The 16,064-nt window shown below is 35.5% G+C and overlaps 1 protein-coding gene across 1 annotated transcript; it reads right to left on the bottom strand.

Moving 5' to 3' along the window:
- Positions 1-11,812: 11,812 nt before the first annotated feature.
- LOC127108313 (non-classical arabinogalactan protein 31) lies at positions 11,813-13,630 on the bottom strand. Its single transcript, XM_051045779.1, has 2 exons — positions 12,912-13,630; positions 11,813-12,301 (listed from the first exon to the last, which is right to left on the bottom strand). Exons 1-2 carry the CDS (start codon positions 13,579-13,581, stop codon positions 12,015-12,017), a joined length of 957 nt encoding a protein of 318 aa, XP_050901736.1. The 5' UTR covers positions 13,582-13,630; the 3' UTR covers positions 11,813-12,014.
- Positions 13,631-16,064: the final 2,434 nt, after the last annotated feature.

Genomic DNA, 16,064 nt, shown 5'->3' with positions numbered 1-16,064 from the left:
ACACAAACATATATTTTTAATTATATGTCATTTGCCAACACTTACAATTATGTATTGTTAACATTGGTCATATACATGTTATTGTTTCGTTTATAGGAAATCCTTCTTTTCGCAAAGGACCTCAACAGTTAACCAACCATCTCTGATGACAGAACCTACAAACCAATCTGCTTCATCCATGCAAACTATTGGTCAACCAGCTATAACTATTTCACCAACGCTTTTTACATCAACTCGGAATTTGGATTTCAACAGTGATGATGATGAGGATTTTAAATACAATCCTTTTGCAGGTTTCTATTTATTTCCTAACTCTTAATTTCTCTACATTTACCCCATGAGTTGTGTACAAACAACAAGCCATTTCTATAACATTTTCACTCCAAGTTACAATTTTCCCATGTATGATATCTACAAAACGCCTATGCAGGTTTGGAGTCAAAAGACTATACAACTTTTGAAGATGATGATGATTTTGACCCTCTGTCTATACCACATCCATCAAAGCATACAACTCTATGTATTATGCATCAACATAATCATAAGCTAGATACTTCTACTTCAAATAGCAAACTCTTATAATGTCATTCATGACTTCTTATGATTATTTTTATTTGGTAGAGTATTATGATATTGGTGATCCATTAATAGAATGTCGATATTGTAAAGCACTAATGTGGTATCAAGAGAGGATGGACAAACATAGACATTAGACAAATCCTAAATATTATTTGTGTTGTGGGAACGGAAAAATTGAGCTCCGTTTCTTAAAATCACCACTTGAAGTTTTATCAACACTCTTTTTTTATCACGAATCATTCTCTAGCCGGAAATTCCAACAACGAAATAGACTTTACAACATGATGTTTGGATTTGATTCTCCTAGTTCAAAGTTGGATAACAAGTTCAAGAATGGTTGTGGATCCCTAACAATACGAATTCAAGGACAATCTTGTCACCGAATTGGTAGTTTGTTACCACCAGAAGGTCAACCGCCAAAATTTGCACAATTTTACATCTATGACACTGAAAATGAAGTGGAAAATCGTATGAATGGTATAAGGTATTGAAATATTAAATTTATTTTTTCAATATCACTTTCATTAGCAGCTTTTTCAAATCCTAATGCTTCCTCCTTTTTTATTGTTAGCAATACCAAAAACATTGATCCCATAATTGTGAAGAAGTTGTTTGAAATGTTATATGAACAAAACACACATGCAAAGAGATTTCAAATGGAAAAATAACGATTGAATGATGGTAATATCCATAATCTAAAGTTGAGGCTAATCTCTGATAGAAAAAACTGATGGAAGAATATACAATCAACCAACTATTTCTCCAAACGAAAGGTGGGAAACTTCAAAGAGTAAATGAGTTTCATGCAAGTTATCTAGCTTACCAATACCCTTTGATCTTTGCGTGTGGAGAAGATGGTTATAGACCTAATGTAGCACACCGAGAGTTGGATATTTTTTTATGACAACAAACGTAACAGACTTACAATCAGAGAGTGATTATCATTTTGAATACAAACCAGATCAAAAGAGGCAAAAACTTTTTTATTGTCTAGGAGATTATTTCAGCCATTTTTAGTTGATGGTTATAAAATGTTGGAATCTGAGATACTTACATGGCTACGTAAGAACCAAGCAAAGCTTAGAGTGTCAATGTACAAATGTCTAAATGAAGAGGGAGATCAAAGTCAACAACCAGACTCAAGTATAGGGAAAAAAGTGATTATCCCATCATCATATGTTGGAAGTCGTAGGTTTATGGACCAACTCTATTATGATGGAATGACAATTTGTAGAAGGTTGGATTTCCATATTTGTTTATCACTTTTACATGCAATCCAAGTTGGCCAGAAATATAGAGACTTTTCCGCCCTCTTCATCTGAAACCACAAGATATACAAGATATAATATCCAAAATCTTTAAAATAAAGTTTGATCAATTACTTTCTGATTTAACAAAGAAGGATATTTTAGTTAAAGTCCTTGCATGTAAGTTATTAATATTTTTTCTTAATTTTTTTACTTATATGTGATTTCATTATACTATTTTACTTCTTTTTTTATAGATATGTATACTATTGAGTTCCAGAAGAGATGATTGCCTTATGCACACATCCTAATTTTTTTGCATCCTTCTAACATATATCCAACCCCTGAAGATATAGATAAAACTATCAGTGATGAAATACCAAATCCTTCAAAAGAGCCAAGGTTGTGCAGTTTGGTTAAGAATCATATGGTACATGGGCCTTGTGGCTTGGCTAACAAAAACTCACCTTGTATGAAATATAGTAAATGTTCAAATTATTATCCAAAAAAAATAAAAATTATACTTTAGTTGATCAAGATGGATACCTTGTTTATAAAAGAATAGATAACAATCATGCAATTGAGATGAATGGAATAATCATTCATAACAATCATGTTGTTCCTCACAACCCAAGTTTGTTATTGAAGTATGAAGTACACATAAACATGGAATGGTTAAATCAAAGTACTTTAATTAAATACTTATTCAAGTATAGTAATAAAGGTTCTGATAGCATTTCATTTGTTATAACACCTTCAGATACAACCACAAGAGGTGACCAAAAAAAAACATTGATGAAATCAAACAATATCTTGATTGTAATTATATTTCCCCAAGTGAAACGTGTTGGCGGATATTCTCATATTCAATACATGGCAATAAGCTTGTTGCGGAGAGGTTTCTTTTTCACATGGAAGGATAAAATTCGATTTATTACAAAGATTTTGAGAAAATTGGAGATGTTTTGATCAAGTCAAGTGTAACTGAAACCATGTTTACTTTTTGGTTCAAAGCAAACAAAATCTTTGAAGAAGTAAGGTTGTTGTTAACTTATGGGCAATTTGTTTCAAAATTTATTTATGTTAAGCAAAGTATGTCTTAAAAATCATGTCATATGTCCAATCCTAAAAAGTAGGTGTTTTTTGATATATGATTATGGAGGAACAGGTAAAACATTCATGTAGAACACCCTTTCTACTTCACGCCGCTCTATACAGTAAATTGTTTTAAATATAAAACACCCTTTCATATGAAAGATTGTTCACCAAATGTATCACCCATTGTGAAGGGTAATATGTTTCATTTTGACCAATTCTCGAAGAATAAATTTTAAAGGGTAGAAATGCTCAATATTCCATATGTTTATGTTGTTGAAATCATATTGTATACTTAGGTCTGCACAAAGCCTACCATTTCATTTGCAATTGGGATGTTAGGAAGATATTGGAGTAATCTATATATGGAACACTAGAAAACATCCAAACAAACAAAGACTGATGATCCTGATCTCTGAAACCGTCTCGACACGGTTGTTTTGAAGTGGATGTATGCCACAGAAACATAGGATATTCTCAGTTTCATTCTTGTGATCAATGATACTACTGAAAGTTGTTGGAAACAAATTGCTTCTATGTTTCAGGATAACAAAGATTCGAGAGAAGTTCATCTCGAACATCAATTCATCAATGCAAATTTAGAGGATTTACCATATACCAAATCCAATTGCAATCACCTCAAATTCCTCGCTGATCAACTTGTTAATGTTAATTCTCCCGTCAACAACATTCGTCTTGTGTTGAAGATGACTTCTGGACTCACCGACACGTATACATGATTTGTCACTTATATTCAACAGCATGATCCTTTTCCTATCTTGGTCAACAGGTACTGAAGCTGTTATCCACACTCTTCATCTTGCTCAGTCTGACCCATCTTGGTTCATGGACACCATAGCAACATCTCATTTGAAATTCACACATGATAATCTCTCATCTCATTTTAATTTGAGCAAAAATAATAGTATTATTATAGGAAATGGGCATTCAGTTTCTATTCATGGTTTTGGAAATGATAACTTACCCCCTTCTCACCTTCCATTATCTTTATCAAATGTCCTACATACACCGAAATTGGTTAAAAATTTAATCTTTGTTCGTAAATTCATTATCGATAACCATGTTTCTGTTGAATTTGATTTGTTTGGTTTTTCTATGAAGGACTTTTAGACGGGGATGGTTCTAATGTGATGTGAGAGTGAAGACCAACTATATCCCATCACCAACACAATCAAAAATAAAAACATATTTTCTTCTAAGTTTGCAGCATTATCTACTTCAGTTTGGCATGAATGTTTGGGTCACCCATGATCATCTATTTTAGATTCTCTTAGGAAAAATAAAATAATTGATTGTATTCCTACTTCAAAGTTAAATTCAAATTTTTGTCACTATTGTCCTCTTAGTAAACATATTAAAATTTCATTTATTGATTCACAAAACTCTACTTTTATGCATTTTGATATATTACATAGTGATGTTTGGACATCTCCCGTATCGAGTACTTCCGATCATAAATATTATGTGCATTATTTGGATGACTATTTGATTTTTTTGCGGACTTTCCCAATTTCACATAAATCTTAAGTTTTTTCAACTTTTGAAAATTTAAGAGCATATATTAAAACTCAATTTTATAGGAAAGTTAAAAATATTCAATGCGATAATGGTAGAGAATATGTCAATAGTAATTTTCAAAAACTATGTGAAGCAAATGGAATCTCATTCCGTTTCTCTTTTCCTAATACTTCATCTCAAAATGGAAAAGCTAAATGAAAAATTCGTTCAATTAATAATATAATTCAAACTTTTACTAATTTATGCTTCTTTACCGCAAAGTGTTTGGCACCATTCTTTACAAATGACAACTTATTTATTGAATATTTTACCAAATAAAAAGTTGAATTATCAATCACCTCTCAAAATTCTTTTTCAAAAGGACCTATCCTACTCTCACCTAAGAGGTTTTGGTTGTTTATGTTGTCCCCTTTTTCTATCAACTACCATATATAAACCCCAATCTCGTTCCACCTCATGCGTATTTTTAGGATACCCTTCAAATCATCACGGGTACAAATGCTATGATTTATCACTAAATAAAATCGTCATTTGTCGTCATATCATGTTTGATAAATCAAAATTTCCTTTTTCTAAGCTGCACACTTCTAATTCCAAAAATTATCAATTTCTTGATGATGAATTATCACCTTACATAATAAATCACCTTATTACCCAACTTGGCCCAAAGCCGATGACATCGACCCATATCACTCGACAAAATTCCCCATCATCTCATTAATCAGGATCAGACCAACTTTTCCCATCTACTTGGCCATATCCTCATCCAAACCTAACACATTTCACCCAAACACACAACTCGGCCTAGCCCACCTCTGAACCGGCACACAAATTTCCATTCACATCTGCTATACCAAATATCCAATTTCTTCCCATTTACCAGTTTACCCTTAGTCCTGACAAAAAAATCTGTTACGAGAAGCCAATGTGGCATTTTTAAACCTAACCAGAAATACATAAATCTTCACACATGTGTCACAAAATTTCCTCTCCCTCGTAAACCTGTGTTAGCACTAAAAGAACCAAATTGGAAAATGGTTATGGATGATGAATACAATACTCTTATTTAAAATAATACATGGGATTTAGTATCACATCCACCTAATGCAAATGTTATTCGTTCTTTGTGGATTTTTAGGCATAAAGAAAAATCTCACGGTTCTTCTGAGAGGCATAAAACTCGACTTGTAGGTAACGGTGCATGTCAACAGATTGGCATAAATTGTGAAGACATTTTCAGTCTGGTTGTTAAGCCAGACACCATCTGAATGCTACTCAATCTCTCCTTATCAAAAGCATGGAAAATTCATCAGTTAGACGTCAAAAATACTTTTCTCCACGGTGAACTCAAAGAAACGGTGTATATGCATCAACCTTTGGGTTTTAAGGATCTGAATCATCATCATCATGTCTGTCGTCTGAGAAAATATTTGTATGGGCTCAAGCAAGCTCCAAGAGCTTGGTATAAACAATTTGTAGATTATGTATATTCTATCGGATTCTCTCAAAGCAAGTCAGACAACTCTCTTTTCTTCTACCAGAAAGATACACACATGGTTTATCTTCTTTTTTATGTGGACGACATCATTCTCACTGCATCCTCTAATGATCTTTGCAAGTATATCATATCACGACTCAGCTATGAATTTGCCATGAACGACTTGAGACCATTGAGGTATTATTTTTTTGGGTATTGATGCTACTCGGCATGATGGTGGTGTCTAATTGTCTCAGAAAAAGTATGCAGATGAAATTCTTGAACGAGTAGGCATGTCATCTTGCAAACCATGTCTCACTCCGGTTGACATTAAATAAAAGCTTAGCGCAAAAGCTAGCACTTCCTATGAAGACTCATCATTATACTGTAGCCTTGATGGTGCTCTTAAATATCTCACTTTCACAAGACCTGATATCTCATATGCAGTGCAACAAATATGTCTTTTTATGCATGACCCAATGGACAATCACATGCACGCTCTCCGACGCATTTTGCGCTATATTCAGGGTACTAGTCAATACGGTTTACATCTCTATCCCTCATATGTTACTTCATTGACTTCTTACACAGAGGAAGATTGGGGTGGATGTACAGACACTAGACGCTCTACTTTCGATTATTGTGTTTTTATTGGAGACAACTTACTCTTATGGTCTTCTAAACGTCGACCCATTATGTCCCGATCAAGTGTTGAAGCTGAGTATCGAGGGGTTGCCAATGTCGTCTCTGACTCATGTTGGTTACGTAACTTACTCCTTGAACTACATTGTCCATACACAAAGCTACTATTGCATACTGTGATAATGTTACTGTCATGTATCTTTCTGGTAATCTTGTTCAACATCAACGTAGAAAACATATTGAGATGGACATTTATTTTGTACGTGAAAATGTAGCTTGTGGACAAATACGCGTCTTGCATGTTCTATCACGCTATCAAATTGCAAATATTTTCACCAAGGATCCTCCCTTAATACTCTTTCAAGATTTTTGAGATAATTTAAGCATACACCTACCTCCCGCTTCATTTGCAGGGGTGTGACAGAATATGACGACACATATTAAAAAGAGAATATTTGTGTTGATTAAACATAATTAATTCTGAATTAACCTCCCGCTTCATTTGCAGGGGTGTGACAGAATATGACGACACTATTAGATTTAATTATTAGATTTAATTCATATTTAAGTTTGTTAGATATTAGATTTAAATATTAGATTTGATTCATATTTAAGTTTGTTAGATATTAGATTTAAATATTAGATTTGATTCATATTTAAGTTTGTTAGAGGCTTATAAATAGGGTGTCAATCATTGTAACTTTTAATCCTTTTTGTAGCCATCATTCTCTGAATAAGAATATTTCCATTCATCATATATTCTACCTTTGCACCAACAATTGGTATCTAGAGCTCCGGTTCGGATTCATTGGGAAACACGGGAAACACGAGTGAACGTGAGGTCTTGTGTGTTTGGTTTTGATTCTTAGATTCGTGTTGAATCTTGAACAAAATCTGATCAGAATTTTAATTCTGTGGGTTGGGAAACACTGTGTGAGAAATCTGAGTGTATTGTGCAAGGTAGAAAGATGAACGGAAACGGCAACATGAACACCAAACTTCCAGTATTTGACGGTAAAAACTGGAATCGTTGGATGATCCAAATGCGTGTACTGTTCGGTGCTCAAGATGTTCTAGATCTTGTCACTGATGGTTATGTTCCGGTAGCAGCAGATGCGATGGATGAACAGAAAAACGCGCAGAAGGAAGTAAGGAAGAAGGATCAGAAAGCATTGTTCTTCATTCATCAATGTGTTGATGTAAATGTGTTTGAGAAGATTGCAGATTCAACGACAGCAAAGGCTGCGTGGGACACACTGGTTAGATGTTATGGTGGTGACGCATCAGTGAAGAAGGTGAAGCTTCAGTCCTTGAGAAAGCAATATGAGAATCTCAACATGAAGAATAATGAGAAAGTTTCTGAATACATCTCCAGAGTGATTCTGATCACTAATGAGATGAAAGCGTGTGGAGAAACTCTTTCTGAAGAAACAATCATGGAGAAGGTATTGAGATCCCTTACCTGTCAATTTGATTACATTGTGGTAGCAATAGAACATTCCAAAGATCTGAGCACCATGAGAATTGAAGAGCTGCAGAGCAGTCTAGAAGCGCAAGAGTTGCGTTTGACTGAGAGAACTTCTGAAAGGGAAGTAGAGCAGCAGGCTCTGAAAGCAACTTCTGATAGGAGGTATCAGAAGCAGTCAGAAGCCAGGAGAAGATCTGATGGTGGTCAGAAGTCAGAAAGCTCAACCTCTGATAGACAAAAGAATGCTCAAAAGGGAAAAGAGAAGTATGACAAGAAGAAAATCCAATGTTACTGCTGTAAGAAGTTTGGTCATTTTGCTAGAGACTGTTGGTCAAACAAGGAGAGAAAATCAGAAGAAGCAAATATAGCCAGAAGTTCTGATGACGAATCTGTGCTATTGATGGCCTCTGAATCTGATGATATGGATCTGATAGACTGGTGGTATATGGACACTGGCTGTTCAAATCATCTTACTGGAAACAAGAAATGGCTGGTTGACTTTGACTCTGAAAAAAGGACAAAGATCAGATGTGCTGATGACAAATATCTTAATGCAGAAGGTATGGGGAATGTCAGAGTGATTCTGAACAATGGGAAAACAGCATTGATTCAGAACGTGTGGTATGTACCTGGCATCAGAAGCAATCTGATGAGTGTGGGACAATTAATTGAGAAAGGTTTCTCAGTTACCATGAAGGACAATCTTCTGAAGCTGTATGACTGCAATCAGAAGTTGATTATGGAGTCAGAACAGGGAAGGAATAGAACATTCAAGGTGAATGTCAGAACTGCAGACTCAGAATGTCTTAGTGCAACAAGTGCTGAGAAGGAGAGTGAGCTGTGGCACAGAAGATTTGGTCATTTGAATTTCAGAAGCTTAAAACATCTGAATTCAAAGAAGTTGGTACATGGAATTCCTGCAATTAAGAAGCCTGAAAAGTCATGCAAAGTTTGCATGGAAGGAAAACAACCACGATTGCCATTTGCGTCAGAAACTGCTCCAAGAGCAAAACATGCCTTGGGAGTTGTACATTCTGATGTGTGTGGTCCATTTCCAGTAGCATCGATTGGAGGGAATAAATACTTTGTGTTATTTGTTGATGAATTCACAAGAATGACATGGGTATCCCTTATTAAGTTTAAACACGAGGTGTTTGATGAATTCAAGAAGTTCAGAATGAAGGCTGAGAATCAGAGTGGTCAGAAGTTGAAGATTCTTAGAACTGACGGTGGAGGTGAGTATAACTCCAAAGAGTTCCAGAAGTTCTGTGAGGAGAATGGAATTGAGCATGAGGTTACTGCTCCTTATACCCCTCAACACAATGGTCTTGCTGAAAGAAGAAACCGCACTTTGCTTGATATGGTGAGAAGCATGCTAAAGGAGAAGAAGCTTCCTCAGAAGCTCTGGGGAGAAGCTGTTGCCACTGCAACGTATGTACTCAACCGATGTCCTACGAAGAAGTTGAAGGAAATAGTTCCAATACAGAAGTGGACTGGAGATAAGCAAAGTGTTAGTCATCTGAAGGTGTTTGGTTCTGTTTGCTATAAACATGTTCCAGAAGCCAGAAGACAGAAGCTGGATGATAGAAGCAAAGTGATGATTCTGATAGGGTACCACAGTACAGGTGCATACAAGCTCTATTGTCCAGAAACCAATAAAATTGAATTCAGCAGAGATGTGATTGTGAAGGAATCAGAAGTTTGGAATTGGGATAAGTCTCAATCTGATTCTGATGTTAGAACTTCTGAAGAAAGGTCAGAGTTCAGAACTTCTGAGGTTGGAGTAAACTCTGACGTTGATTCTGACTCTGATAGTGATCCAGAATCTGATGTTCCAGACTCTGATGTTCCAGACTCTGATGTTTCAGACTCTGATGATCCAGACTCTGATGACCCAGACTCTGATGGTAATCCAGATTCTGGTGGCAATTCAGACTTTGGAAATATGCCAGAACCTTCAGATGGTCAAAGTTCTGGAGGAAGTCAACCATCTGAAGGTAGAAACTCTGAAGTTGAAGACTCTGAACAAGTTCAGAGACCACAAAGAGTCAGAAACATCCCCAGAAGATATGCAGAATTTGACATGCTGCAAGACACTGAAGTAGACTCTGAAGGAGAAGTTATTCAGTGTGCCATGTTAGTAGACTCTAAACTCATAAGTACAGAAGAGGCTCTTAAGCAGAAGCTCTGGCTGAAGGCCATGAAAGAAGAACTTGATGCTATAGAGAGAAACAAGACTGGAAGTTCTGAACAAGAGATAGCCAAGTTCAAGAAAGTTCTGATGAATGAATTCGAAATGACTGATCTAGGCAAAATGACATACTTTCTAGGGATGGAGTTCAGATACTCTGAGAAAGGTATTATTTTGCATCAGCTCAAGTATGAATTAGAACTTCTGAAGAGATTTGATCTGAAGAATTGTAAGATTGCTGTTACTGCATGCCAAGCTGTGTGGATTCTGAATCTATTGCAGGATCTGAAGATTAAAGTAAACAAACCTCTGAAGCTGATGATTGACAACAAGTCTGCAAACAATCTTGCCAGAAACCCAGTGTTGCATGGGAGAAGCAAGCACATTGAGACCAAGTATCATTTTCTGAGACATCAAGTTCAGAGGGGAGTGTTAGAAGTTGTACACTGCAACACTCAGAAGCAGTTGGCAGATGTTCTGACGAAAGCTATCAAGACTGATCAATTTCTCAGATTAAGGGATGGAATTGGTGTTACAAGTTTTGATGGAATATGAATTAAGGGATGGTATTAGATTTAATTATTAGATTTAATTCATATTTAAGTTTGTTAGATATTAGATTTAAATATTAGATTTGATTCATATTTAAGTTTGTTAGATATTAGATTTAAATATTAGATTTGATTCATATTTAAGTTTGTTAGAGGCTTATAAATAGGGTGTCAATCATTGTAACTTTTAATCCTTTTTGTAGCCATCATTCTCTGAATAAGAATATTTCCATTCATCATATATTCTACCTTTGCACCAACAGACACATATTAAAAAGAGAATATTTGTGTTGATTAAACATAATTAATTCTGAATTATGCAATTTGTAATTCTTATATATTATACATGTTGGTGATGAATAAAATAGATGGAAATATGTTTCTATAGTTCATAAGACCAGGTGGGAGAATGTTGTATTTTTCTCACTATTATATTTTATTATTTATTTAAACAAATGATAATTACCCACTAAGTGTGTCTTTTGTGTGGTACTTTTCAATTAAAGTGGTCAAATATATATTTTTTCCTTTAATTATTCACTATTTCCCTTTTTAGTAACACTAACTGTAAAGTGATTTTTTTTTAAAAGTCTCAACATCTTCGAACAATAGCATTGGCCGAAGATATGTACGTGTCAAAATTCAATTTCATTTTCACTGAAATTGGTACCATTGATTTTAATAAAATTGATTTTATCATAATTAATTTTAATAAAATTGAGTTTATTAAAATTAATTTAAGTTTAAATATATTTATGTAAAAATAAGTTAAATAATAAATTTTACATTTAAATTCAAAAGCTATAAATTTTAATTTTTATTAAATCACTTCTGAAAATAGAATCAATTTTTTTAAAAAAAAAATCAAACATCAATTCTGCACTTTTAAAATTGTTTTTGATTAATCTAATATTCAACATCTATGATTAACTGATATTATAAAATCATCATTTTATCGATATATTTTAATTAAATTTATAATGTGTTCTGAATTTATAGACTAAAAATGTTAAACAGGTAAAGTAAACAAAGTCGATAAACATCACTTTTCTAAATATTGAATTCTTACAAGAACCATCAATCACACATTACATAATATAACACCTTATTACACTTTGATAATTCAAGCACCTAACATCATATTTCAACACAAACTCAAACCAAACTCCTAAACAACACATCAATCTATAAAAGTAAAAATAAAAAACTCACAATTTTTCAAACCCTAACATTTGGGCTCAAAAGCAAGAGGCCCTACAGTATAGAGAACAAAAGGAAGACCCTTAGACACAAAAGCTTTCTCAGCCCTAAGCACAGCACCACTAACACCACCATGAAGATTCGAAGGCTTAAGCCCATTAGGTGCACTAACCAAAACAACATTACACTTGTGAGCTGCATAGCTTGTAATGCTCTTTGGGCCTTCAATGTAGAAGTAACCATTCTTATCAGTTTCATCCTTTAACACCAACTTATACTTTGTGTTGTTACATTGAAGCTTCACAACGGCACCTTCAAATTCAAACCAACATAATTATGGTCATTGTCGTTTATCGACATAAATATACATAACGTTGTCATGTCAATGAAAAAGTACATAAGAAATTATGGAGTGTTCTCAGTAAGCGTGCAGCTTTACTAAAACGACAAAGTGGCTTTAGTTTAAAACTTTTTCGCTAACCATTCTTGGATTCTCATGTTTTAATTAACACACAAACCCACACTGTTTCCTTCATTGCAAACATTAATAAAGTTTTTCGGGGAACATAACTTTTTACGTAATTTATGGTGTTTTAAATAATCATTAATTTAGGTTTCAAATAAAAAATTCATAAATTTATGAAAGGAAAAAAGCTAGATAGAGATCTGTAAAAACTGCTTTAGTAACATTATATTATAGATCTATCTACACTTTGCACACTGATCCTAGCCACAAAAATAAAAAATGATTATTTGCGAAAAAGAGTGAAAACATTCTGACGTTGAAAAATCACTGTATAACACAAGATCTAGAAAAATATATGAAAATGAAATTACTGAAAGAAAAAAAATAATAAAAAGCAACATTTGCATAAAATGGGGTTTAAGCGTAAAGGGAGGAGTTAAAAGTTAGGAAACAAACCAAGAAGTGATGAAGCTCCCAAGAGGGTGTCAGCACCAGGATACTTGCATGATTTGACATAAACAACACCTTGAACAGCGATGAAGCTTCTAGGGATGGGAGTGGGGTGCGGTGGTGAGTGAGCAGGAGGAGGAGGGTGTGATGGTGAGTGAGCAGGAGTCGGAGGGTGCAATGGTGGGTGAGTTGGAACAACAGGTGTGTGAGCAGGGGCAGGAGCAGGAGCGTGGTGATGGCCGTGGGTTGGGGGCTTAGCAGGTGGGTGAGCTGGAGATATGGTTGGGGGATGAAGTGGAGCTGGTGAGTGAGGAGGGTAAGGAGTGTGAACAGGGGAGGGAGCTGGGGAATGTGAGTGGTTGGGGTGGTGATGGTGGTGGTGAGGGGGGTTAGCTGGTGGGTGAACGGGTGACTTAGTTGGGGGGTGAAGGGGAGCTGGTGTGTGAGGAGTGTGAACAGGGGTAGGAGAAGGGGAATGTGAGTGGTTGGGGTGGTGATGGTGGTGGTGAGGTGGGTTGACCGGTGGGTGAACCGGTGACTTAGTTGGGGGATGAAGAGGAGCTGGTGTGTGAGGAGGGTAAGTTGGGGGAAGAGATTCAATCTCTTCAGCAAATGAAGTGAAAGAAGTTAGTTGGAGGAAGAGTAGCAACAATGCTAGGGTTTTGGCCATTTCCATGTCTAAGAGAGAGAGAGATGGGAAAAGGAAAGGAAGTGATGGTATTGAATGAGAGAGTGTGAGGGTTGATTTATAGGAGCTAATGCCCAAAATAATTACAACTTTTGTTTTTTTTAAATAATTACAACATTAAGAAAAAAAAGTTAAATCTACATTTTTTTTAAATTATACAATCGCAAAATAATTGCGATGTTACACGTTTGGAATTTTTTATTAAAAAAAATATTATTTTAAAATAAATTCAAAAATAATTACATTTTTACACAGATGAGCATCCATTGTGCATGAGGAGGAGGTATCAACATCGTTAGCGCATGATTTGCAAGCATTCCATGTTGGCTCCAAGTGAGTTGGCGCATGCATTGGTCAATTGGTGTATACATCAATTCATTTGGCGCATATACACCTTTGTATTAATTTTTTTTTAATAATTAATGTAATAGAATATTTAAAAAAAATTATTCATGGTATAATAAAAGTTACATGGGATTGACAAAATTTTAATAACCGTCTCGGTCGAAACGTCCCCATGTTCCATATCCAGGTGCGTTAGGTTATTGTTGAGGTCTCCCACGATTTTCCTGAGGTGTTTGGGGTCTTTGAGTGCTGACTTGATCCAATGATGGCTGGTGTGAAGGTCCGGCGGAAGTTCCAGCGATATTTGATAGATGTGTCATCATTTGTTCCCAATAGTCGGGGGGTTCTGGCCAACGGCGCTTCCGTAATAGAGTTCAGTGCCCATGTTATCGTAGTTAGGCCGATGTGGTTGGGTGGATTGTGGACGGTATAGTTGTTTAAATTGGGACATTGAATCGTTTTGGAAACGAAACAATGGTTCCTGGAGCGAGCTATAGTTAAACAATGGTTGGGTGTTTTAGTGATGGGATGTTTGAGTGGTCATTGGTGGGTGGCTACAACAAAGTGACCCATATGAATCATCTGGGCTATAGACGGTTGTGGTTGATGCGTATGGTTGTTGGTGGGTAGGGTTTGATTTTTGGTTTTGTGGTTGGGTGGGTGGCATGAATGGATTGCGACGTTGGGTGTTTGGTTGTTGGGTGGATGGCATGAATGGGTTGCGAAGTTGGGTGTTTCATTGTTGGATGTATGTGATAGGTTGATGGTGTGAGGTTGGTTCTTGGGTTTGGGTGGTTTGACATTGGTGTTGGACGAGAACTTGTTGTTGGGCGTATGATGACAAATCTAGTTGGCGTGGATCAATCAAATATTGTGGCTCAGACACAAATTGTTGCGTTGTTACCGACCTAAACCATGTCATATATTGTTGAGTTGGTCTTACACCATGGATGACTAGTTTGTTTAAGATGTGTTGTCGTCGATTCCTCCATTGACGACACATCTCTTTTGCGAAGTCTCTCCAGTCTGAATAATCTCATTGTGCATCAACTCTTTTTTGATGTCAATCTCCCAAACACGTCGGAGGTTCTGGAATTTATTGCTGCATGCCGAACTGCAGTTTTATCCGGTCACTCTGGTGCATCTCCACAATAGTTAACCGGATAATTTGTGTTTTTGTTGTCCAAACTGCAACATCGTCATGGTTAACCTGATGATCAAGACCCAGATATGGCCTTCAGATAAACTATACAACAATACAACACGATTAAATGATGAATAATTTGATAAGTATTTTTAAATTAAAATAGAGTTGTGTAGGACTATTACATCGTATGGTCCAATATGGTCCAATAGATTGCGATGGACTATTATAGTGTGTTTCAGACACCTATTGTAGTCCATCCCCCTAACTGACCACCTAGATAAATAAAAAATAAAAATATTATTTACAATTAATTGTAATATAAAGTATAATTAATTAAATGGTAAAGTGTTAAACTTACTTTGTTGCAAATGGGAACATGAATAAGTTCTCATTTACCGGGGCGAGTGACGGCATTCTTGACCAACCTCGTGCTTGTAGCAAATACGCACATGAATAAAAAGTACAAGTATTTTTTTTTTGCATTTTTACACATTGCACAATATAGATGGGCCAACACAGCTGAACCCAAATTATATGTGTTTACCTTATTAATGTTGTGTAACAACGGTAAATATATAATATTTACTATATTACCAGTATTTTCTGGAAATAAAAAATTATCAAATAAGATCATAATATAACACCGAGCTTTAATTATTTTTTCGTACTCAATTGATTCTTCGGACAATATTATACTCGCATAATATTGTTTAAGATATTTTAAATTTATATCTTATCCCCTAACTTGTCCGGATGACTCTCCCTCAGTTTGATCGTCACACAAAGGGCACCAAATAATTCGTTGCAGATAGAGTTGTCCTGGTTAACTCTACCATCCACGGTATTATCATTTATACGGAGACCCAACAACATGTATATATTTTCAAGTGTGACGGTACACTCATCGAAAGGAATGTGAAATGTGTGGGTCTCGGGTCTTCATCTCTCCAACAAAGTAAGAATAAATTTGTAGTCCACC

Source organism: Lathyrus oleraceus, chromosome 7, assembly GCF_024323335.1.
Source record: "Lathyrus oleraceus cultivar Zhongwan6 chromosome 7, CAAS_Psat_ZW6_1.0, whole genome shotgun sequence".
NCBI classification, from domain to species: Eukaryota; Viridiplantae; Streptophyta; class Magnoliopsida; order Fabales; family Fabaceae; genus Lathyrus; species Lathyrus oleraceus.
Note: the sequence above shows the minus strand (reverse complement) of the source record. Positions and strands in the feature narration are given on the sequence as shown.